Source organism: Chlorocebus sabaeus, chromosome 8, assembly GCF_047675955.1.
Source record: "Chlorocebus sabaeus isolate Y175 chromosome 8, mChlSab1.0.hap1, whole genome shotgun sequence".
NCBI classification, from domain to species: Eukaryota; Metazoa; Chordata; class Mammalia; order Primates; family Cercopithecidae; genus Chlorocebus; species Chlorocebus sabaeus.
Genome location: NC_132911.1, coordinates 71,457,047 through 71,480,772, shown reverse-complemented (window position 1 = coordinate 71,480,772; position 23,726 = coordinate 71,457,047). Strand labels below are relative to the sequence as shown.

At 36.2% G+C, this 23,726-nt stretch overlaps 1 protein-coding gene across 6 annotated transcripts in view; it reads left to right on the top strand.

The window, feature by feature from the left end:
- The window catches only part of ARFGEF1 (ARF guanine nucleotide exchange factor 1), a 146,718-nt gene that overhangs the window by 62,137 nt on the left and 60,855 nt on the right, over nt 1-23,726 (top strand). For all 6 annotated transcript variants that reach the window (XM_073018135.1, XM_073018134.1, XM_073018136.1 and 3 more), the window contains 10 exons: nt 3,488-3,663; nt 4,822-4,955; nt 8,952-9,186; nt 13,438-13,537; nt 13,653-13,792; nt 13,906-14,014; nt 14,678-14,879; nt 20,910-21,021; nt 22,552-22,757; nt 23,023-23,107. In XM_073018135.1, the coding sequence (XP_072874236.1) occupies nt 3,488-3,663; nt 4,822-4,955; nt 8,952-9,186; nt 13,438-13,537; nt 13,653-13,792; nt 13,906-14,014; nt 14,678-14,879; nt 20,910-21,021; nt 22,552-22,757; nt 23,023-23,107 (1,499 nt within the window). The remainder of the gene's footprint in view (nt 1-3,487; nt 3,664-4,821; nt 4,956-8,951; nt 9,187-13,437; nt 13,538-13,652; nt 13,793-13,905; nt 14,015-14,677; nt 14,880-20,909; nt 21,022-22,551; nt 22,758-23,022; nt 23,108-23,726) is intronic.

The following is a 23,726-nucleotide window of genomic DNA, read 5'->3' as shown; positions in this document are numbered from 1 at the left end:
AATCTTAGGCTGGCATCATTCAGAAATGGCTTTAATTAGAAATAATTAAGTAGAAACAGAGTAGGAGCCTAGAACCTTAGTTGGTTTTCCCTCTGTGTTTATTGCAGCATTCCCAGTTAGCTGAGATACTGCTCTCCTTTCCTGATCTACTTGTTCTGTTAGGAGACCTACTAAACAATCTACTTTAATTAGCAGGCAGTGATCAAATATAGTCTAGATGATCATGGCTGTGGTCAGCTCTATTGATAGACATTGGCATGGTTCCCCAAGCTCTTTGATTTGCGTCTTTCCTTCTACCTCATAGCACTTTGCCATTCTAGGCTTTGAAGTCTTTAGAACCCAAGTGGTAAAACAATCATATCTCTCAGGTAGGCCTATTCTTTGCATATGTTCAGTCATAAGCAATAAATTAAATAGCTTTTCTTTTGATCTCAACCTACTTTTTAGGAATTCCTCAAAGTTTATGATCCAGTGATATACTTCTTAGTTTATCGGCGTTATTAAAAGTACATCTTTTGTTTATGTTTTTTTTTTTTGTAATTTCAGTGGGATTTGTCAAAGGAGAAGGTAAATTGGTAGGCTCAATTCACTGCCTTGAAAGTAGAAGTTTGCATCTATGTTTAAAGGATAATTAGAGGAAAAAACATGAGACAGTAGTAATATCCAACTGTATTAAGTGCTTCCTGTATATCCCAAATGATTTTATATGCTTGTATTTATTCATTTACTCTTCCCTCAAACACTGGGATGTTTAGGTACTATTACTATCCCCTCTTTACAAATGAGAAAACTGAAGCAATGAGTGATTATTCCTTTCAAAGAAATGATAAAGTGAAGATTTCAGCCCACAGGGGTGTGGCTTCAAAGTCTAAAAAGAAAATAAGGAAATGTTTTCAGTTTCTTTGAGAAATTTCTTGAGATGGAAAGGAGGAAAGTAATATCAAAGAATATTGAGTATTCATTTGAGAAATTTAATAAAAAGAGGGAAGAAAATGGACAAGAACTGAGGTGTAGCAAGAGGCGAAGGAAGATTTTATGTGTGTGTGTGAAAATATTTGAATGTTTATTGGATAATGGGGAAGTTCCAGTTGTGTGCACAAAATTGAAAAAGCAATGTTAAAATACTTAGTGGAGGATGATACTGTTGAAGGCAAGAAGAGATGTATTTTTGTGGTGCTGCAAGAGACAGTGTGGGAGCCTATGTTAAATTACCTGATTTTTAGCTAAGTAGTAGGTGGAAGTCATTTGTTAATGGGAGGTGGGGAGAATCATAGGAAGAGATGTAATTGGGTACAGAGAGAATAAGTTTTGGAATAAGTACTCTGGGGAATGAGATAGGAACTCAGTTTCTAATAATCATTGTTTGTTTTTTTTTCTAAGTCTTTCCACAGTCTTTACATATGTAAGCATTCTTTTTTTATTTTTTTATTTTTTATTTTTATTTTTTATTTTTTTTTTTGAGACGGAGTCTCGCTCTGTCGCCCAGGCTGGAGTGCAGTGGCCAGATCTCAGCTCACTGCAAGCTCCGCCTACCGGGTTCACGCCATTCTCCTGCCTCAGCCTCCCGAGTAGCTGGGACTACAGGCGCCCACCACCTCGCCCGGCTAGTTTTTTGTATTTTTTAGTAGAGACGGGGTTTCACCGCGTTAGCCAGGATGGTCTCGATCTCCTGACCTCGTGATCCACCTGTCTCGGCCTCCCAAAGTGCTGGGATTACAGGCGTGAGCCACCGCGCCCGGCCGCATTCTTTTTTCAAAAAAAAATTTTTGTAGCGATGGTATCTCACTAAGTTGCCCAGGCTGATCTTGAGCTCCTGAGCTCAAGTGATCCTCCCATCTTGGCCTCCCAGAGTACTGGGATTATAGGCATGAGCCACCATGCCTGTCCTATGCATTCTTTATATATGTAATATATAAAAGCTATAGTGGTATTTAGCGCATCAAATATTAGCATATTAAAGCTCCAAAAGTCCTCTAAGAAAGCATCTGTTTTGTATAACAGTTTTCATAATGTATTTTATTACTGAATATATTTTTCATTTTATACTTATTAATGCAAAAATTGCTTTGGAATTATCCAGGGTTTTTTGTTGTTGTTGTTTTTTGAGATGGCGTCTTGCTCTGACAGGCTAGAGTGCAGTGGTGGTATCTTGGCTTACTGCAACCTCCACCTCCCGGGTTCAAGTGATTCTCCTGCCTCAGTCTCCCGAGTAGCTGGGAATACAGGCGCCTGCCACCGTGCCTGGCTTATTTTTGTATTTTTAGTAGAGACGAGGTTTCACCATGTTGGCCAGGCTAGTCTCCAACTCCTGACCTCGTGATCCACCTGCCTCGGCCTCCCAAAGTGCTGGGATTACAGGGGGAGCCACTGCACCCAGGCTATCCAGTTTCATCTATTCCAGGGTGTTCTGATTTGGAGAGGAGAAAGCAACTTCTGGGTAGGGGAACCAGAAGCTGCTACTCTTTTCGTATTACTTGAGTCACTCAAAGTTGGAGACATGTTATCAATTAGTAACAAAATTAGTAATAACTACCACTTACTGAGTACCAATTTTATTCTTTATGTCTTGTATCTGTGTTTTGGTGGTTCCTCATAGACCTTATTATTTCTGTTACTTAGGAAGAAACCCAGGCAAACACAGATGAAATAATTTACCCAATTAACTGGTGAAGACATGATTGAAATACAGGTCTTTAAAAATATTTCAGAATCTGTGTTCTTTATAGTACAGCTTGTGTCTCTCATACTATCTTATAGTTTTCTTTCAATTGGTGGCATGAAAGAGTTTCATTATACCTAGAGTAGTTCTGGAACTTGGTATTATTTTCATTATCTCTGTTTATTCTACCAGAAGTCATTTGTTTCTGTTTATATTAATTACAAGTATGATCACTCAAAGTGACCTAGTGAAAAATTTTCAGTGGTGTAGGTCATTATTTCCCTGGCTGTGTTCCAGAGAACATAGATTGTTAGATATTCATAGGAATTCTAAAAACGGGAAGGGGGCTTATGGTAAAATAAATTTTGGAAACACTACACACTGTATATACTTGGAGAGTTTTGTACATATTAGCATCTTAAAGGCTATAATAAAGAAACCTGTTTCCCAGCATTTCCTGAACTAATTTGACAATGAGATATTTTTTCGAGGAATTTGTGTTCACATCCCAAGTCATTAGCATTCATCAAAACCCAGTTCAGTAAATGCTAATATAGACTAAAAGTAAGCTTCTGTTTTGGCACATCCTGGTTAGCCTTTCATCAGCTAAGTGTGTTTCATTGCCGGAGCAACTTAAGGATTGTATTTGGAAGTATGCCAGATGCATACTTATTTAGTAGTAAGTATGCTAACCTTTAAATGGTGCCAATACATATTTTACTTCACATTGCTTTCCTGCCTCTGTTTCATTTTAAGTACTGTACGCTTTTTAAATATACTTCGGTTAAGTCAGATATATTTGCATGGTTTTTATTCTTACCATTTTAGATATGGGAGAAGGGACTGCTATAAATGCAAGCGCAGATGGCAACATTGGAACGATAGAGGATGGTAGTGACAGTGAAAATATTCAAGCAAATGGAATTCCAGGAACACCAATTTCTGTTGCATATACACCATCCTTACCTGATGATAGATTGTCAGTCTCTTCCAATGATACTCAGGTATAAATGGAAGGGTGGGGAGGGGGAGAAATCCTGTTAATCTTACAAATTTATAGGCTGCCACCACCTTGTCATGAGTATTTTCAGCTGATGCTGCTGCCTGATTTTATTTAGTTTGGGGAAATAAGAAAATTGGTTTTTTTTTTCCTTCTATATAAATTACAGCGATTTTTTTCCCCTTCATATTTTGATAGTTATATTTCCAACTTTAAGGTATGTGTCATCTATATTTACATCTTCTCCACACCCATCTACCAATTGAATTAACATTTAATAAGAACATTCTTATTACATATTCACAAGATAATTCTGGAATGGGTGGAATATTCCTAATCTGAAATTCAAAATGCTCCAAATCCGAAACTTTTTGAGTGCCAAGATGACGCTCAAAGGTTATACACAAAGGAAATGCTTATTGGAGAATTCCACATTTTGGATTTTGGGGTTAGTATGCTCAATCGGTATAATGCAGATAGTCCAAAATCCAAAAAAATCTGAAACCCAAAACACTTCTGGTCCCAAACATTTCAGGTAACTCAACCTGTGTTGCATGGTGAGAAAACTTTTAGAAATTTAGGGAACTTCACCTTAACCTTTGTTTAGGGCTGCAAAGAAATCAGTACCTTGGTAATGACAGGTTCTTTTCCTCCTTCCTACCCTATATTCTGTGTGTAAAAATCTGCCTTTTTAGGTAAAGGAGTCCTACACTAAGTGTCCCATATTTAGGAGTAGGTTTTCTTGACTTGGTTGACCTTCAGTTTATGTTTGCCCACAGTAAGACAAGAAATAAAATAGAACAAAAGCATGAAACAGTCAATGACAGGTAGGGAGTATAATTTAGTCTTTGGATAGGATCTTGTCAGGCATGATGTATCAGTTTTTTTGTCAGTAATAGTATGAGCTGGGTAAATTTTAAGAGTTTATTTGGTTTATTCATAAGGAATATTTTTAAAGTGCATTTTTAAAGGTATTTATTGTTGGGTGTGGTCCGTGGAGTATAAAAGAAAAACAATGTGGCAGATTCCCTCATCTGGTTCCCCTTCCAGTAGTGGGGGAATCTCCACCTATTAGTGAATTGAATGAAATACAGTAGAAGGCTGAAATGATTTTACACTGGCAAATATCTCTAAAATTTTCATGGTGTGTTAACTTGTTTAGGAATCTGGAAATTCTTCAGGACCTTCACCTGGTGCTAAGTTTTCCCACATTTTACAAAAGGATGCCTTTCTAGTATTCAGGTCATTGTGTAAACTGTCAATGAAACCACTGTCAGATGGACCGCCAGATCCAAAGTAAGTTATTAACTGTTTTGCCTGACAAATAGAGGTTTTTAGGCTTGAAAGTTACTGTTAAGGTAATGTTTGGATTTTCTTTTGTTCTTTTTGTCCTATAGAACCATAAAAAAAATTGGGTGGAGGGGAGGTATTTTACGTTTAAGAAAAAAGTATTGAAAAACAATTCAAAACTGCTGGAGTAGATAACTTACACTATTTCCTAAAGGGTATGTGACTTATACTATTTTCTAAAAAAAAAAGTTTCAACATTGCTGGAATAGATAACTTATGCTATTTCCTAAAGGGTATGACAGCATTCTAGAATAGTGCCTGGTGCATAGGAGGGGCTCAGTAAGTGTTATCAAATGAATGAATTAGTGAATTCTTATTTCCATATAAGTAACTTTGGAGCTAATGTAACCCTGTATCCCAGTCCTAGGTTTCTAAAAACTGCCAGTCAAAAGGTACTAAAAACCTAAAAGATCTTAAAAGTTGTAATGAAAGATAATGCATATTCATTAAGGTCTGACAAAATACCCTAGGATGATATCTTTCTCTATTGGGATCAGGACGAACTTTGAGTTAGGAGCCACTTGTCTAATTTTCATGAAATATGTTAGATTAAACCCTAGGAAAGTGCCATTTTTGTAAGTCGTAAATGGTCAGGTATCTCTCATATGATTCAAATGTAACTAACTACTCTTGAGATTGAGTTTGGAAGTTATATGAGTTGCCCGCCTCTCTAATACTGTAGCATGATGTATTGCAGTATGACAATTTTAGAACTTTCTGGAGAAAGAAACCTTGGAGCAGACCATAACTTTAAGAAAGGGATATTGAAATAGAGATGTAAGGCAACAGTACTTCAATTTAAAAAAATTCTATAGAGTGTTTCAGTTTCTAAGTGCCAACTGAGCAGACCAGAGACAGTTGCTGTGAAAACTTCATACATATCTGCAAACTCCATTTGTTATATTTGTTTAATTTTGTCAGATTGTACCAGTTCAGGGAGAAACATCCTTTAGACCCAGAAGCCTAAAATCATAAAATCTCTTTAAGACCCAAACCCTAAGTCAGAATTGAACATTCAAAAATCTCATTAAAAAATCGACAGTTTTGAATTTTAAAAAGTCTCATTCAAAAATCAGCAGTTTTAGCATCTCATTCTGAATCAGTGAAGACCTACTTTAAGAAAGAGATAAGATTTGGTATTATTGCTGAAGGCCATTTTTGCCATGCTTTAAAAATATTATTGACCATTAAAGCCTCAGATGCTTTTTTCCAAATCAAATGTAAAAATTGTGATTTGAAAGAATGCTAGAAACAGAAAAGAAGAAATTCTTTAAAATGCTGACAATGAAAAGGACACAAAGGAAAATAATATGAATTTTGAGGAGTACTTGGGGTAGGGAAGAGTTTATCCCTGAAAAAAGAGTGATCTGGTTTTGAAAAGATGCAATCTTTAATGTTACAAAGGATTCTTATGAGGAATAATGTAAATTAACAAGCCTTATACTTAGTGGGTTTAAACCAAGTATTAGGAAATTTTGTTTGAAGACCTTGTTGACTTGACTATCAGGGTCGTTAAACAATGGAATTGAATACTGAATACACCCTTAGAAGCTATTCTTTTTCCAAAAGAATATGTCGTTTTCTGTCTTTAATGATTTTTTTTTTTTTTTTTTTTTTTTTTGGCCAAAAGTCAAGCTTTTGTAGTTACATAATTTTCTTTTTTTTTTTGTCTTTGCTCCCCTTTATATTTTCTGGTCTTGCTAAAATGATGATCCAGGAAATGTTCTTATTTACGCCTGAATCATAATTTGAAACTACCCCATGAAAAACTGCAGACCTGATATTTCCAGCCTCTTTTGCCTTTCAAAAGTATAACTTATTGTGTCATAAGACAGTTGTCTAATCATTTCTTCATTCATTATTGCCGTGTACACAGTAGGTATTTAATAAATGGATGAATACAAGAATAAATCCATTTTTTTTTAGCATGTACAGTATACAAGATATTTTATTAAAAGTTGGGAATACAAATATAAAACATACTTAGAACAAACATTGTTATAGAATGGTAAGCTGCAGGATTTAATTACAATAGGAATTGAGCATAATAGGTGATAAATGTGAGCTAGAATAGGAAGTAGTATTTAAGCCTTGGAAGACTAGAACAGGAGGGGAGATGGTGGGTTAATTTGTAGTTCCCTGTAGCTATTTGAAGTCTTAGGTCTCGCTGTCTCTAACTTGATTTATCTAAGCATTTTTTTGGTAATTATGTATTTGCTGCACATATTTTTAGATTCAAAGGAAGACTCAGGGCAATGGCCATCTTAGAAACATGACTGTGTAATAATGAGCCATAATATTATTGGCTTCAGTTTTATTTCAGAGAAAGTAGTATTTTTTTGTGATACCCATTTACGTGAAATTAACAATTCCTTATTAGATTTATGTAGCTTCTTGAATTACTTGACACTTATAACCATAAAGTTTTTCAGGTGGAAATCAAGGGCAGTTAAGTTTACTATATAGTGTAAATATGACTGAAAGTAGCATTTGGGCTACTTTTTTTTTTTTTGAAAAAGAACCATCTGCTAGAGCAATTTGGTGTGTTCTGCATTTGAAATGTTGCCTGGGATCAATGTCCTTGGTCTGTTGGGCTTAAGAGATCAGTTTCAATGGAAGGAAAATTGTGTTTGCAAAATCAAATAATTAAAACACTAGGTAGTAATCAGAAGCATGCCACAGTATATTGACTGGGAAAAAAAAAAATTTTAAGCCAAAAACTACTTTTTCAGCTTTTCATTACAAAATTATTTAGAATAAGTTGCTAAGCTATTTTAAGTTTGTATTTTTATTTCATTTTATTATTATTATTTTTTGCACGTGGAGTCTCACTCTGTCACCCAGGCTGGAGTACAGTGGTGTGATCTCAGCTCACTGCAACCTCCACCTCCCAGGTTCAAGTGATTCTCCTGTCGCAGCTTCCCGAGTAGCTGGGATTACAGGTGCCCACCACCACACTTGGCTAATTTTGTATTTTTAGTAGAGACGGGGTTTCACCATGTTGGCCAGGCTGGTCTCAAATTCCTGACCTCAAGTGATCCACCTGCCTCAGCCTCCCAAAGTGCTGGGATTACAGGCATGAGCCACCATGCCTGGCCTTAAAGTTTTTAATTGTTCTGAATACCTCTATATTTATTTCAAAAGAAAAAAAAATCTTTAAATGGTTACTGAAAAAGTAAGCTTGAATTAGTGCTGTCACTTGTTAATGCAACCAAAACTTTTTTATTATTGTTTAGGATTTCTGAGTAGCATAAGCAGAAAAAAGTCCATTGGAACTGTTGTGTATTAACATTAAATATGGCATTTAATCTGAGAAGTTGCTGATGATTTGTAGGGAGAAGAATGGTTGTGAAAGAAAGGAACACAGCATGTATCTTCACATGGTTTTTTTCTTTTCCAGTAAAACAATGGTTTGATGTTAAATATTTGTGAATTTTTTTTTCTTTTTAAAGTTTGTGGGCTGGGCGCAGTGGATCACGAGGTCAGGAGATCAAGACCATCTTGACTAACACTGTGAAACCCCATCTCTACTAAAAATACAAAAAATTAGCTGGGTGTGGTGGTGGGCACCTGTAGTCCCAGCTACCTGGGAGGCTGAGGCAGAAGAATCACTTGAACCCGGGAGTTGGAGGTTGTAATGAGCTGAGATCACTGCACTCCAGCCTTGGTGACAGAGCAAGACTCTGTCTCAAAATAAATAAATAAATTTTAAAAGTTTGTGAAATTATAAATATATGGTTCAAGGGAACATCAGTGAAAGCACCTGTTGTTAGTGGCTGAGTTGTTCATGTACTATACTTTTTTTATGTTATAGAATTTTCTCTTCCTCTCCATTTACAAAGTTTATGAAATTATATGTATCTGGAAATATTTTTGGAACAACCTGTTATTACTATAATGCCAACCTTGTTCATGTATTGTGCCTTCTTTTTTACATTTTAGGTCTCATGAACTCCGATCCAAGATTCTTTCATTGCAGTTACTTCTATCCATTCTGCAGAATGCAGGACCTGTTTTCAGGACAAATGAGATGTTTATTAATGCTATTAAGCAGTATCTTTGTGTTGCACTCTCAAAAAATGGAGTCTCTTCTGTTCCAGAGGTTTTCGAGCTTTCTCTTTCTATATTTCTTACTTTGTTGTCAAATTTCAAAACACATCTGAAGATGCAAATTGAGGTACGTTTTGCATTTAGGCATTGAAATATAATATTACTATTGGATATTTCATTTGTTTCACGTTAAATCAGATTTGAATACACTGGAAAGTTCTCCAGAATGTGAAATAATTTTTGTATATTGCCATGCACTTCTGTTTTTTCATTCACCTGTTCAACTAACATGTGCCAACGAAGTACTAGGCACTGGATAAGCACTAAGAATAAAAAATGAAATAAGATGCAGCTGCTGTCCTCAAGGAACTTGTACTAGTTGAATAAATGGTTCTTGCTCTCTTGAATGGAATTTGGTCCTCACAATAGCTTTGCCATTGTCTATGTGGTATATTGTAATACATTTGTTTATCTTAAAAGAAAGTTCCAAATATATGTTGCATCTCCATTATTTTAAACCATTTATAAGTATTAGGCATTTTAAAAGATGTGATTGAGGGGCATTATATTTTGGGGTTCTGTTTTAGGATATTTGAAAAAAATTAATATTTGCTTTGTACTTTTTTTTTTTAAATGTATATATTCCTAAAGTTTTCTCCCAGGATCTTTGGAAATAGAATAACAATCATGTGGTTCTAAAATATTGTCAGAGAATTAGTAGAATTAGGGATTTTTTCAGTCGTGTCTGCCTGCATGTGTTGTGCAAGTGTACCAGTTTCTTTTTTTTTTTTTTTTTTTTTGGAGATGGAGTTTCCCTCTTGTTGCCCAGGCTGGAGTGTAGTGGCGCGATCCCCACTCACCACAACCTCCACCTACTGAGTTCAAGTGATTCTCCTGCCTCAGCCTCCTGAGTAGCTGGTATTACAGGCGTGTGCCACCATTCCTGGATAATTTTGTATTTTTAGTAGAGACGGGGTTTCTCCATATTGGTCATGTTGGTCTCAAACTCCCGACCTCAGGTGATCTGCCTGCATCTGCCTCCCAAAGTGCTGGGATTATAGGTGTGAGCCACTGCGCCCGGCCTTAAGTGGTTTTTTTTTTTTTTTGGGAGGTGTACCAGTTTCTGATTTTTTTGTTTTCATCCTCAAATAAAACTTAAAATAGTTCTTATGTTTTACCAATTTAATGAATGCTTTTTTCAATTTGTTATTTGTTGAAATGTTGTTTTGGTTGTGATGTTGTATGTTTTAAAAATACTCATTTTTATGTTGTCAGTTTTTACCTTCATATTATGTTTGATATACAGGTTATATTTTAATTTTTGTTAATTTTATATTTAATCCTAACTCAAGACTCATAATTCACTAGCTTGATGAAAGGATAAATTATTTTTCCAGAATTTCACGATGGCTAAAATAGTCATATTATCCTTTAATGTTAATGTTCTGTAATAGCTATCAAGATTGATTTAGAACATTGTTACGAGAATGAAACAGAATTAGGCCTTGGCATTTTAAGTGAAAAGCTTTTTAATTTGGGCCGTATTTTTGGACAGGAAACCATTTTTGGTGCCTATATGATATATGATGTCAAGTTTTAAGAGTTTGCCATATGTCTGTTAAAATGATACAAGGCATTTAACTAGGAAGAGTTGCCATTTTTACATCGTTTTTTCCCCCATTATCTGTAGGAACTACAAATAAAAGACAGTTAAAAAACGTTTGGAACTTTTGCTTTTGTAAAAAAACCAGAAGTCTTCCATTTGATGACGAGACATTTAAGTTGGCATTTGAAAATTTTGTAATACTTTATGTAGCCAATTACAGATTTTTTTGGACACTGAGATTCTGCTTTTGTAGGTACTGTTTACAGATCTATGTATCAAAAATTATTTAAGTTGAGATTACTATTTTTGCACAGCAAATTCGACTTTGCAAAAATGAATTTGAAAGGAAAAACTTTAAGAAATTTCTTGTCAATTTGTAGATGGTAGATTCTCATTACAAAATTATTGTAATATTCTAATTTTTAAAATTTGGGTTTATTTCACTCCTTACTGTCCCTCGGGGGGGGAAATGAGGATAAAATGAGATAAATATAGATATACTTTCAAAAATGTTACACACACTCAAATTAAAAATGAGTTGAACGCCAGGTACAGTGGCTCACGCCTGTAATCCCAGCACTTTGGGAGGCCGAGGCGGGTGGATCACCTGAGGTCAGGAGTTTGAGACTAGCCTGACCAACATGAAGAAACTCCATCTCTACTAAAAATACAAAATTAGCCGGGTATGGTGGTGCATGCCTGTAATCCCAGCTGCTTGGGAGGCTGAGACAGGACAATCGCTTGAACCTGGGAGGCAGAGGTTGCAGTGAGCCAAGATCGTGCCATTGCACTCCAGCCTGGTCAACAAGAGTGAAACTCCGTCTCAAAAAACAAAACAAAACAAAACAAAAACACCTGAACATGGAGAAAGCCCAGCTATGAAAACCTAAATTTGCAAAACAAAATTAAGATTGTTGTTACATGAAGATTCATTTTATGAGAATATTCACTTCAGAGTTTCTGTGATGTGATTTTTTCATGGGCCTTAAATTATATATCTATTCCAGAAGATACAGTTTATGTACAACTTTTCAGGAAAACATATGTGAAGACAGCATACTTAAGACAGAGCTGTTGTTCCACATACATACATTATAGGTGCTCAATAAATCATTAAAAGGTTGATTTTTTTAGTGCCCCTATTATGATAGGCATAGTATCTTATATTACGGCAATAGGCTTTTGCTTATTAGTGCAATTTGATAAACTGTAGATAACAGCTAAAATTTTTTCTTTCCTCTCTCTTCCAGTCTATGTTATTTATTTCGTTAATCAGAGAATCCCAAAAGTTTTTGATTCATGGCACTGTTAGAGTCTGACTTTTCATGAAAGTTGCACTTAGGCCAGAGGAATACCTCCAGTTCTATGTTCTATTTATTAAGCAGGCAGGGCCAAACAACTTAATGGATATTTGTCTTCACAGCCTACTATCTATTTCAAAGACAATAGTCTGCATAAAGTAAAAGAAAAATAATGTTTTTATTTTATTCTTAACCACACTTACTTACCACTGGGATGTGTGTGCCTGTTACAGACTGCACACAGCTTCTTAGATCTTGGAATTGAACACTGTCCCCCTCATTCCTGTACTTCATTGATTTTCGTTCAGTACTTGGTTTTTTGTCATAGCAATGACCAAAACCCAGCTTTGCAGAGATAATGATGTCATTGAAGGGAATGTAGTGTTACCTAATTGAAACCATGAGCAGTCTTTCGAGGTATCCAACAGATGTATCTCCCTCTGAATTTTGCCTCAGAATTTTTTCTTGGCACCCTCATGAGTTTGCTACAGCATTCTGGGGTACCCTGATGCAGTTTTTAGGAATTGTGGCCATGTTGCCATAAATATTTATTGAACACCTACTATGTGCCCTGCAATGTGGACGTGATTCTTATCAAGAAAGACCTGGTCATTACTGTCTTCAAGCTTACAGTCTATAGGAGATACTGATATTAAATAAGTAAATAGAAGTATGCTGAGTTTTGTGAGAGAAAATCACATTACAGGGGTACCTAATCCAGTTAGGGGGAGATACTATAAATGTGATTTTCTGGATTCATAATGCATATGTTTCATAAATGTTAACATGTTGTTTTTTTCAGTCATTCCTTCTTAAAGTCACTTTTATAGAATACATTTAAATGTGAAAATTCTTATCTGTTAAATTGAAATTTATCTCATTAGGTTGATTAACTCATTGCTTGATTATTTGGTGTAAAGAGTAGTGAGAAATAGTTCATATGTAGTTTTCAAACAGTAGAGATTTTCACTTTCGTAAGTAATTAGAAAAATAAAACCGTATGAGACTTAGATTGTTTTTATTGTGTTGATTAGAGTACCAGTTACATTTAAATCTATGAACAGTTAGGCCTCTCAGTACTAGAATGTCTCTGAAAAATATAAGTGATGAACAGAAGTATAAATTATGCTTTTCGAGGAGGATTAAAAAAGCATAAGTTATATTCTGTAAAAGGGTTCAAGAAATTATCACCTGGAGGAACTCTAAATCTTTGCATATTTCTTTTGTAGCAGCTCTGTTGAGAACAAAATACAACAGTGTGAATTGCAGTACTGATAACTAGAAGGGCAAGTTTAAGTCACTTACCCAAGATATTTTAGTCCTGAGGTTTCAGAGATGGAACTCAAAAGGAGTTGAACTCCATAGGAGCCTGGGTGCTAATATCTGCTCTACAGCTTTGAGATGTTTAAAAAGGGATCACACATATGAATTATAAACAATATTTTAAACAGAAGTTTTCTCCTAATCACAGGTGTTCTTTAAAGAAATTTTCTTATACATTTTGGAAACTTCTACCAGCTCATTTGATCACAAATGGATGGTTATTCAAACACTGACGAGGATTTGTGCAGGTATTTTAAATTATCCTCCTTTTTACTATCCCTTTCTTATTATTAGATATTTAAAAGGCCAAATGTACTCACATCCTAGATGTGCTTTGTTGAAATTAATGTTATATTGTTACAGATGCTCAGAGTGTAGTGGATATTTATGTAAACTATGACTGTGACTTAAATGCAGCCAATATATTTGAAAGACTAGTAAATGATCTATCAAAAATTGCTCAAGGAAGGGGCAGTCAAGAACTTGGTATGAGTAATGTTCAGGTAAGAACTTTAAAAACATTTTCAAATTTAAACTTTACCAGGAAAGAGTCATGTATTTTCCTTAAAAGACCTTTTTTAAAAAAATAAAATTGTATTTTTGAATTACTTTGTAGGAATTGAGCCTGAGGAAAAAAGGTTTAGAATGCTTAGTGTCGATTTTGAAGTGTATGGTTGAATGGAGTAAGGATCAGTATGTGAATCCCAACTCTCAGACAACTCTTGGTAAGGTGATATTTTGAGTTGTAATTCTTTGTCATTTTAAGTGAATAATACTTTGGAGGATAGTTGCAGATGCTGTTAAACCAATTTCATGACATATTTATTCATTTAACTGATGAGGAAGCATTCTCTGTGAGTTAAATAACTAGCTTTAAAATTGTGAAAGTTTTAACTTTAATTATCCAAGCTATTTTTTTCTGAATCTTCTTAGAAATATTTTGATTATGTAAAATGAAGCATATTTATGCAACTTTCTTGTATTATAATTATAGAGGAAACATATAAAAGGCAGTATGTTTTAAGAAGGTTGAATTGTTCATCTGTGTTTGATGTTTACCCTCACTCAGAGAAAAACTCATAGCTGCAGGGCTACACTGGTGTTATCGAAAACAATTCCTCATGAGGAATGAGCTGAGAGCAGAAATCCAGTGGATACTCAGCACTGCAACTGCAAAAAGAACTCCTCCTAATGGTGCAGACTATACACGTACAAATTACAGTGTGTTTTAATATCAAAGTATGTTGTTTATTATGTTACCTAATAGTTATTTTATATTAAATAGATATCTAAGCGACATTGAAATGCCTTGCCTTATTCAAGAATTTGTTTGCCCCTACACTTTTTTTTTAATTTGATAGAATAATGTACTCATTTTCTTCTTTCAGGTCAGGAAAAACCCTCAGAGCAAGAGATGAGTGAAATCAAACACCCTGAGACAATAAACAGATATGGAAGTTTAAATTCTCTGGAGTCAACATCATCATCAGGAATAGGCAGCTACAGTACACAGATGTCTGGCACTGATAATCCAGAACAATTTGAGGTCCTAAAGCAACAAAAAGAAATAATAGAACAAGGGATAGATTTGTAAGTGTCACAGCTTAAGGAGAAATGTTACTGAGTATCTCTCTGCCAGTATGGTGCCACCCCTGCCGTGGGTTTATCACCTTATAATGAGTAAAATGGAGGATAGTTCTCATGGATCTAATTCACGAGGCTCCTATTCAGCCCCCCTTGTTCATTGCAGTCTAGCCCAACTAGATTCCTGTAATGCCCAACCACTCTTGTCATATAAATTAATTTGTCACCATATTATAAGTGCTGTTGATGAGTAACATCTGTGCAATTTTCCATTGTTTAGCTCATTGTGAAATCCTCCATTATACTTTCTAATCATGTGACAACTCAAAACATTTAAAATATGAAACTTCTAATAGCTATCAGTACTCCTTTATAGGTTTTACATTTTTTCCCGCTGGGTTACAATTGTACTACTCTTGTTATTGATTTCATTTTTATATGTTGATAAGGTGATCACCTCTCTTTCCAGCCTGGCTAGTGTACCAGATCCTAATCCTGTGAAATCAGTTTTCCCACTAAGCTTTGTGATACCTGCCTGCTCCTGGACTATTTCCTTTGTGAATATCACCATGCTGCTTTCCTTTCTTTTGTTGGCCATCTCTTTTTTCAAAGAGATACCATAAGGAAAAATGAAATTGCTTGCTGTCTCCATGAATCTAACTATTACAAACTTAAAAATTCCCGTGTGTTCTTACTTGGTTTGCTACTTCTGTAAAGCATTTCTTCCTGATACTTAAGCAGTGCCTTTTTGTGAATGTTCGGGTGTCTTTTTTCTCCAGTGTTAATATGAAAAACAGTCCAACAAAAATGTATATATATTCTATTTTAAAATTACAAAATCTTACAAAATTGCCTCAGGAAATAGCTGTCACTACTGCATTAATTCTAATTGTTCGGTCAGTATTTATTAAAGTCTCATCTGTTCCAGATATTATGCAAGGTCCTGGGGAAACTAAATACATGGAACAGCCCTTCCTTCTGAGGGGCTCTTGGTCTAGTATGTGTAAACAAATACGCGTATTAAAATTCTACTGGTCACCCAGCAAACACGTATTTGGTACTTGGGACTATTGCCAAGCACCATGAAGGCACTGGTGCTTGGATTCAAGATTACAGTTTAAACATGAGCAGTTTTTAAAACTAGTACTATGTAAGGTTTATAAAAGTGTCATACAGAGTAAGTACTGCCAAGGTACTTATTTTGAAATACTTGAGAAATGAGAAGGAGTAATCAGAGGGCTTCAAAGTGGAAGTCTCCCAGTCCTTCTCTCAGCAGCTGGACTTGCTTTCTGCTTAATACAGCTATTGATGAGAATGCTTTCATGGAGCTGTATTCCTAGTATACTTGTCTACAACTGTTTCATGACACCAGTCTATCCCGTTTGTCTCCTACCTTTTTGACTATGCCATCTCAGTCTTACGGGCTGTTTTTTTCTTTCTTCCTGCATGCATCTTAGCATTGCCAGGTTTCTGTTCCTCAGCCCTTTTCCAACATCAACCCCTTAATTCTCCTACGAAAACAAAAGACAAATAGAAAAGCCTGTTATTTTTGTATTTCTTATTTATGGTAGTAACCCCAGCATGCTACTAAATTTATAAGCTAAAATCCTGGGAATTAGCTTAGATTTTCCCCTCATAGGATTAGATTCTCGAATCTAATCTGTCACTAAGTCCTGGTGATTCTACTTCCTAATATCCCTGCAATCTGTTCTCTTTTCTCGATCTCCCACCGCTAGTCTTGCAAATCAAATCATCATTATTTATTTCCTCAACTAGTATAATCTTTCAATTGGCTTACCTTTTTCTTTGGTTTTGTTCATTCTTCAGTCTTTTCTCACACTTAACTAGAGTAACCTTTCTTGAATGAAAGTCTGTTTTTTCTCTCTCTTAGAGAATAAAACCAAAGCTTCTTTGATTGTATGATAATACCTTCATGATTTGGATCTGCTGAACTCTAAGCTTCATTTCCTGCCACTTTTCTATCTCACCTCACTTTCCAACAATGCAGAACTATTTATTATATAATACTGTCTTGTGCTTTTGTGTTTTAGTATGGCCTCCTCCTCTCTGGGATGTTTTTTCTTATTGTTTATAAAAGATATAATTGTTCTTCAGAATAGTTCCACGCTCACCTTTCCCAGGAAATATATTATGACCATCTAAGTTAGTTACTTCTACTGTGTTATTTTCTTACCTTTTGAATATATCTGTTTGTCACAGTTTTACTATTATAATTCTTTAAAATTGTGTTTCTTCCTGTAAGTGAGTACTTCTAGGGGTGGTGGGGGGGATTATGTTTAGCTTAGTGAAAAGTGTTTCATTTTATGAATGCTAAGTGGTTATGGTTAGATGAGAACTTGACAAGGGAACCTTTGGGAAGACAGAATCAGGAAGACCATCCCAGACTGAGAGAATGGCATGTGCAGCAGCAGAGGAAAGGCAGGACATCTGAGCACTTGTTCAGCATGGCAGGGCAGAGTGGAGGGGGAATAACAGGAGGTAAGATGAGAGCATTGAGTTGGATCTAAATTACAGAAGGCCTTATTCTCCATGTAAAGGACTTTTTGTCTTGTTCCTCTTGGCACTAGCATGCTAGTGAAGGACTTTAAGCAGAGGAGTAGCATCATCAGATTTCTGTTTTGTAAATAGGACTTTGCAGGCAGCCTGAAGGGTGCATTAGAACATGGGCAACATGAGATGATAGGGAGACCATTTAAGAACTCTTGCAATAGCCCAAATGACAGGTGTTGGAGCACCAAAGTAACGAAAGTAGGGAGTAAATGATCTGTAAACAAAGAGGTAATATTTGAATTGTATCTTTAAGCCTGAGGGAGACTCCCCTGTGAATGGAGCAGATAAAAGACAAGCAGAGGAAATAGACTCTGAAAATAGATTTAGGGAATGGGATGTGATCAATGGGAGCAGAGGAAGGAGAAGGGAGTGAGAGAGAATCTGGAGCTGTAAATGAGAAAGGTTTTGCGTGGTCTAATTAATTTGGACAAATAAGCCAAGATTACTTGAAGATTAAGGGAGAATGTATATTTGGAGTACCTCAGAGATATTGTGGGTTCAGTTCCATACCACAGCAGTGAAGTAAATATTGCAATATAGTGAGTCATACAGTTTTTTTGATTTCTCAGTGCATTAAAGTTATGTTTATATTGTACTATACTGTCTATTAACCTGCAATCCCCTTATGTCTAAAAAACAATGTACACACATTAATTTAAAAATACTTTATTGCTGAAAAATACTAGTAACCATCTGAGCTTTCAATGAGTTGTAATCTTTTTGTTGTAGAGTGTCTTATCTCAGTGTTGATGGCTGCTGACTCATCAGGGTAGTGGTTGCTGAAAGTTGGAGTAACTGTGATAATTTCTTAAAATAAGACAACAGTAAAGTTTGCTGCCTTGATAGTCTCTTCCATTCACAAAAGATTTCTCTGTAGCATGTAATGCTGTTAGTTAGTATTTACCTACAGTAATATGTCTTTCAAAATTGGAGTCTGTCCTCTCAAAATCTGCTGTAATTTTATGAACTAAATTTATGGAATATTCTAAATCTCTAATTTTCTTTCCACTAGTGTTCACAGCATCTTCACCAGTAGTAGATTCCATCTCAAGAAATCACTGTTTTCACTTGTCTATAAGAAGCAGCTACTCATATGTTAAAGTTTGATCATAAGGCTACAGCAATTCAGTGTCATCTTCACACTTTACTTCTAGGTCTCTTGTTACTTTTACCACATCTGCAGTTACTTCCTCCACTGATGTCTTGGACTCCTCAAAATCGTCCATAAGGGTTAGAGTCAGCTTCTTCCCAACTCCTATTGATGTTGGTGTTTTTACCCTTCCCATGAGTCACAAATGTTCTCAATGGCATCTAGAACAGTGAATCCTTTCCAGAAGGTTTTCAATTTACTTTGCCCAGATTCAGTAGAAGTATCTCTCTACATGGCAGCTATAGCCTTATGAAATGTATTTCTTTCTAGACTTGAAAGTTAGCCAGGCATAGTAGCTTACACCTGTAATCCCAGCTACTCATGAGGCTTGAGGCCAGGAGTCAAGATCAGTGTGCGCAATGTGGCAATACCCCATTTCTTTAAAAAAAAAAAAAAAAAAAAGACTTGAAATTCAGAGTTACTCCTGAGGAAAGGGCACAGTGGCTCATGCCTCTGTAATCCCAGCTTCGGGAAGCCAAGGTGGGAAGATCAGTTTAGTCCAGGAGTTTGAGATCAACCTGGACAGCATAGCGAGACTGCATTTCTACAAAAACAAAATCACTCTTTCATCCAAGGGCTGCAGAATGGGTATTGTGTTAGCAGGCATGAAAGCAACATTAATCTCATTGCACATTTCCATCAGAGCTCTTGGGTGATCAGGTGCATTGTCAATGAACAGTAATCTCTTGAAAGGAATCTTTTCTTTGAAGCAGTAGGTCTCAACAGTGGGCTTCAGATATTCAGTCATCTATGTTGTAAACAGATGGTGCTGTCATCCAGGCTTTGTTGTGCCATTTTTAGAGTGCAGGCAGAGTAGATTTAGCATGTAATTCTTAAGGACCCTGGGATCTTTGGAATGGTAAATGAGCATTGACTTGTTAATGTCATCAGCTATATTAGCCCCCAAGAGAGCCAGTCTGTCCTTTGAAGCTTTGAAGCCAGGCATTAACTTCTCCTCTCTTGCTATGAATGTCATAGATGGCATCTTCTTCCAATAGAAGAAAGACTGTTTTATCTATGTGGAAAATCTGTTGTTTAGTGTAACCACCTTCATAAATGATCATAGCTAGATCTTCTGGATAACTTGCTGCAGCTTCTCCATCAGCACTTGCTATCAGACCTTGTGCTTTTATGTTATGGAGACCGCTTCTTTCCTTAAATCTCATGATCCAACTTCTGCTAGCTTCCAGATTTTCTTCTGCAGCTTCATTACCTTTCTTAACCTTATAGACTTGAAGAGAGTTGGGGCCTTTCTTGGGATTAGGCTTTGCCTTAAGGTAATGTTGTGACTGGTTTGATCTTCTTTTCATACATGAAAACCTTCTCCATATCAGCATTTAGGCTGTTTTGCTTTCCTACTTGTGTGTTCACTGGAGTGGCACTTTTAACTTCCATCAAGATCTTTTCCTTTGCATTCACAACTTCATTTGGCACAAGAGACCTAGCTTTCCGTAAGTCTTGGCTTTTGACATGCCTTCCTCACTAAGCTCAGTCATTTCTAGTTTTTTATTTAAAGTGAGAGATGTGCGACTCTTCCTTCCGCTTGAACACTTATTGTAGGGTTCTTAATTGGCCCAATTTCAGTATTTTTTTGTCTTGGAATAGGGAAGTCCAAGGAAAGGAAGAGAGATGAGGAACAACTAGTCAGTGGAGCAATCAGAACACATATGATTATTAAGTTTGCCATCTTTTATGGGCGTGGTTTGTGTCACCCCAAAACAATTACAATAGCATCATCAAAGGTCACTGATCACAGGTCACAGTAACAGATACAATAATGAAAAAGAGTGAACTATTGTGAGAATTACCAAAATGTGAGACAGATACAAAGTGAGCATGTGGTTTTGGAAAAGTGTTACTGATAGACCTTCAATGCAGGGTTGCCACAAACCATTAATTTGTAAAAACCACATATCTTTGAAGTGCAATAAAATGAAGTATGCCTGTACGAGATATTTAGTATTCACAGCCTTACTCAAAGTTCGTCTACTACATGGCTTTCTCTCTAATAGTCTCTCTTAGTCTAATTTCCCACTGTCGATATGGATTAAAAAAACGCTTCATACTGTAACAAAAAGTCAGTGAAATGATAGTAATAAGGATGGCATTCCATATGAGACTTACTTCTATAAAGAAAATAAAGAAAACTTGGCACAGTGTAATTATTTTGTATATTCATATACTGATTTGTATTAAATAAGCTGCTGTTTTTCTGGGTGCTATTAGAAAATTAATTTACTGTGGTTTAAGATCTTTTCAGGGACTACGAATGGTTTTCTATTTTTAATGTTCTTATTAACTTTAACATCATCTAGATTTAATAAGAAACCAAAGAGAGGAATACAGTACCTCCAAGAACAAGGGATGCTTGGCACCACACCTGAAGATATTGCCCAATTCTTACATCAAGAGGAAAGATTAGACTCTGTAAGAATACCATTTTCATTATAACCTTTTCTGTAAAATTCTTGGGATTTTTTTTTTCTTTTTATTAGAGACAGGGTCTCACTATATTGCCCAGGCTAGTTTTGAACTCCTGGGCTCAGGCAGTCCTCCTGCCTCAGCCTCCCAAAATGCTGAGATTACAGGTGTGAGCCACCACGCCTGGCCCCTTTTCTGTAAAATTCTTTTTTAAGTTAATAATACATATTGTGACTCTTTTAAAATGCTTTCCTAAGTATAGAGGTAAGTAAAACATAAAGAATAACCTTGGTTGGCTGGGCACAGTGGCTCACGTGTGTAATTCCAGCACTTTGGGAGGCCGAGGCAGGTAGATCACCCGAGGTCAGGAGTTCGAGACCAGCCTGGCCAATGTGGCAAGACCTTGTCTCTAATAAAAATACAAAATATTAGCTGGGTGTGGTGGTGGGCACCTGTAATCCCAGCTACTCAGGAGGCTGAGGCAGGAGAGTCACTTGAACCCAGGAGGTGGAGGTTGCAGTGAGCCAAGGTTGCACCACTGCACTCCAACGTGGGCTACAGAGTGAGAGTCTGTCTCAAAAACAAACAAAAAGAATATTCTTGGTTATAAAATCATCTGTAATTGACCCTCTGTAGCCATGAGTTCTGTATCCATGGATTCTACGTCTGTGGATTCAACCAACCACAAATTGAAAATATTCAGGGGGAATAATGGGTGATTGCATCTGTACTGAATGTGTACAAACTTTTTTCTTGTAGTTATTTCCTAAACAATACAGAAAACCTATTTACATTATATTATATATTATAAGTAATCTAGATATGGGAGTAGAATATATGGGAGGATGTGCATAGATTATATGCAAATACTATGCCATTTTTTATAAGGAACTTGAGCATCCATGGATTATCCATGCGGGGTCCTGGAACCAATCCCCCACTGATACTGAGTGATGACGTGTGTGTGTGTGTGTGTGTGTGTCTCTGTGTGTCTAAAATATAAATTCTGCTTTTTAAATTTTCTAAACAAAAGAATTTCCTGGTATTTTTATGAAGGCATTTAGTGTGTTTAACTTTAAGCTTTGTGTTTGAACTTGTTAACTCTATAGTCAAAAGCCTGTGGATCTTAACAAAATTTTCTACTTTTTAAGTGACTGTGTGGCGAATGTAAACATCTCATGAAAATCTCAATTTCTGGCCGGGCATGGTGGCTCATGCCTGTAATCCCAGCACTTTGGGAGGCTCAGGCGGGTGGATTACCTGAGGTCAGGAGTTCAACACCAGCCTGAACAAGATAGTGAAACCCTGTCTCTACCAAAAATACAAAAAAAAATTAGCTGGGCGCAATAGCAGGCGCCTGTAATCCCAGCTACCTGAGGCTGAGGCAGGAGAATCGCTTGAACCTGGGGGCAGCGGTTGCAGTGAGCCGAGATTGCGCCACTGCACCCCAGCCTGGGCAATAGAGCAAGACTCTGTCTCAAAAAAAAAAAAAAAAAGAAAAGAAAATATCAATTTCTATCTCTGTTTTTACTTTAGACTCAAGTGGGTGAGTTCCTGGGAGATAATGATAAATTTAACAAAGAAGTCATGTATGCATATGTGGACCAACATGACTTTTCAGGAAAAGACTTCGTTTCAGCCCTTCGTATGTTTCTAGAAGGATTTCGTCTTCCAGGGGAAGCTCAGAAAATCGATCGATTAATGGAAAAATTTGCTGCAAGATACCTAGAATGCAACCAAGGGTAAATAAGGTTCAAATGCTCATTGACTGACTATTATATCCAAAACACCGTGCTAGGTAGCATCCAAGGATTTATAGATAATAGGACCTAATCTCCTGTTTAGAGAATTTAGATTGTCTACAATCTGGAAGTCATAAAACAAATCCATAAAAAATTGTAATGTGAGATACTTAGAAAAATACAAGTGCTATGGGATTTGAGGTGACTTATTTAATTGAATCTATATAAAACAGTACTTTATAACATGATAAATTTATTTTTCCAGACAAACTCTCTTTGCTAGTGCGGATACTGCTTATGTTTTGGCTTATTCAATTATCATGTTGACCACAGACCTTCACAGTCCACAGGTATGTCTTCTTTTAAGTCAGTTTTACAATAAGTGGTACAAAATAAATACATTATTCTGAATTCAGTAAGTAATAGTTGAAATTTTAGTTTTATTCAGTACACCAGTCACCATATTTGGGTATTTAATTTGGGATGGTGAATGTTTTACAAAAGCAACTTCTGGTAGTAATTAAAATCAGACTTTCAGTTATCTATAAAATGTTTCTGTATTTGTCATTCATGATTGACAGTTGTATAAAGCTTAAGATAAATTTTAATCTAACAAGACGTTTATAGGTCTTATGTCTATTTGTCACAAGATGGAAAAACACTATGTATAAACCATCTTTCTAAAAAATATGTTTCAGGCCAAGTGTGGTACCTAACACCTGTAATCCCAGCACTTTGGGTGGCCGAGACAGGTGGATCACATGAGTCCAGGAGTTAAGACCAGCCTGGGCAACAGATGAAACCCTGTCTCTACAAAATATGCATAAATTAGCTGGGCACTGTGGCATGTGCCTGTGGTCCCAACTACTTGGAGGGCTAAGGTGGGAGGATCACTTCAGCCTGGGAGGCACAAGTCATCCAGTGAGCTGAGATTGTGTCACTGCAGTCCATCCTGGGTGACAGAGGCAG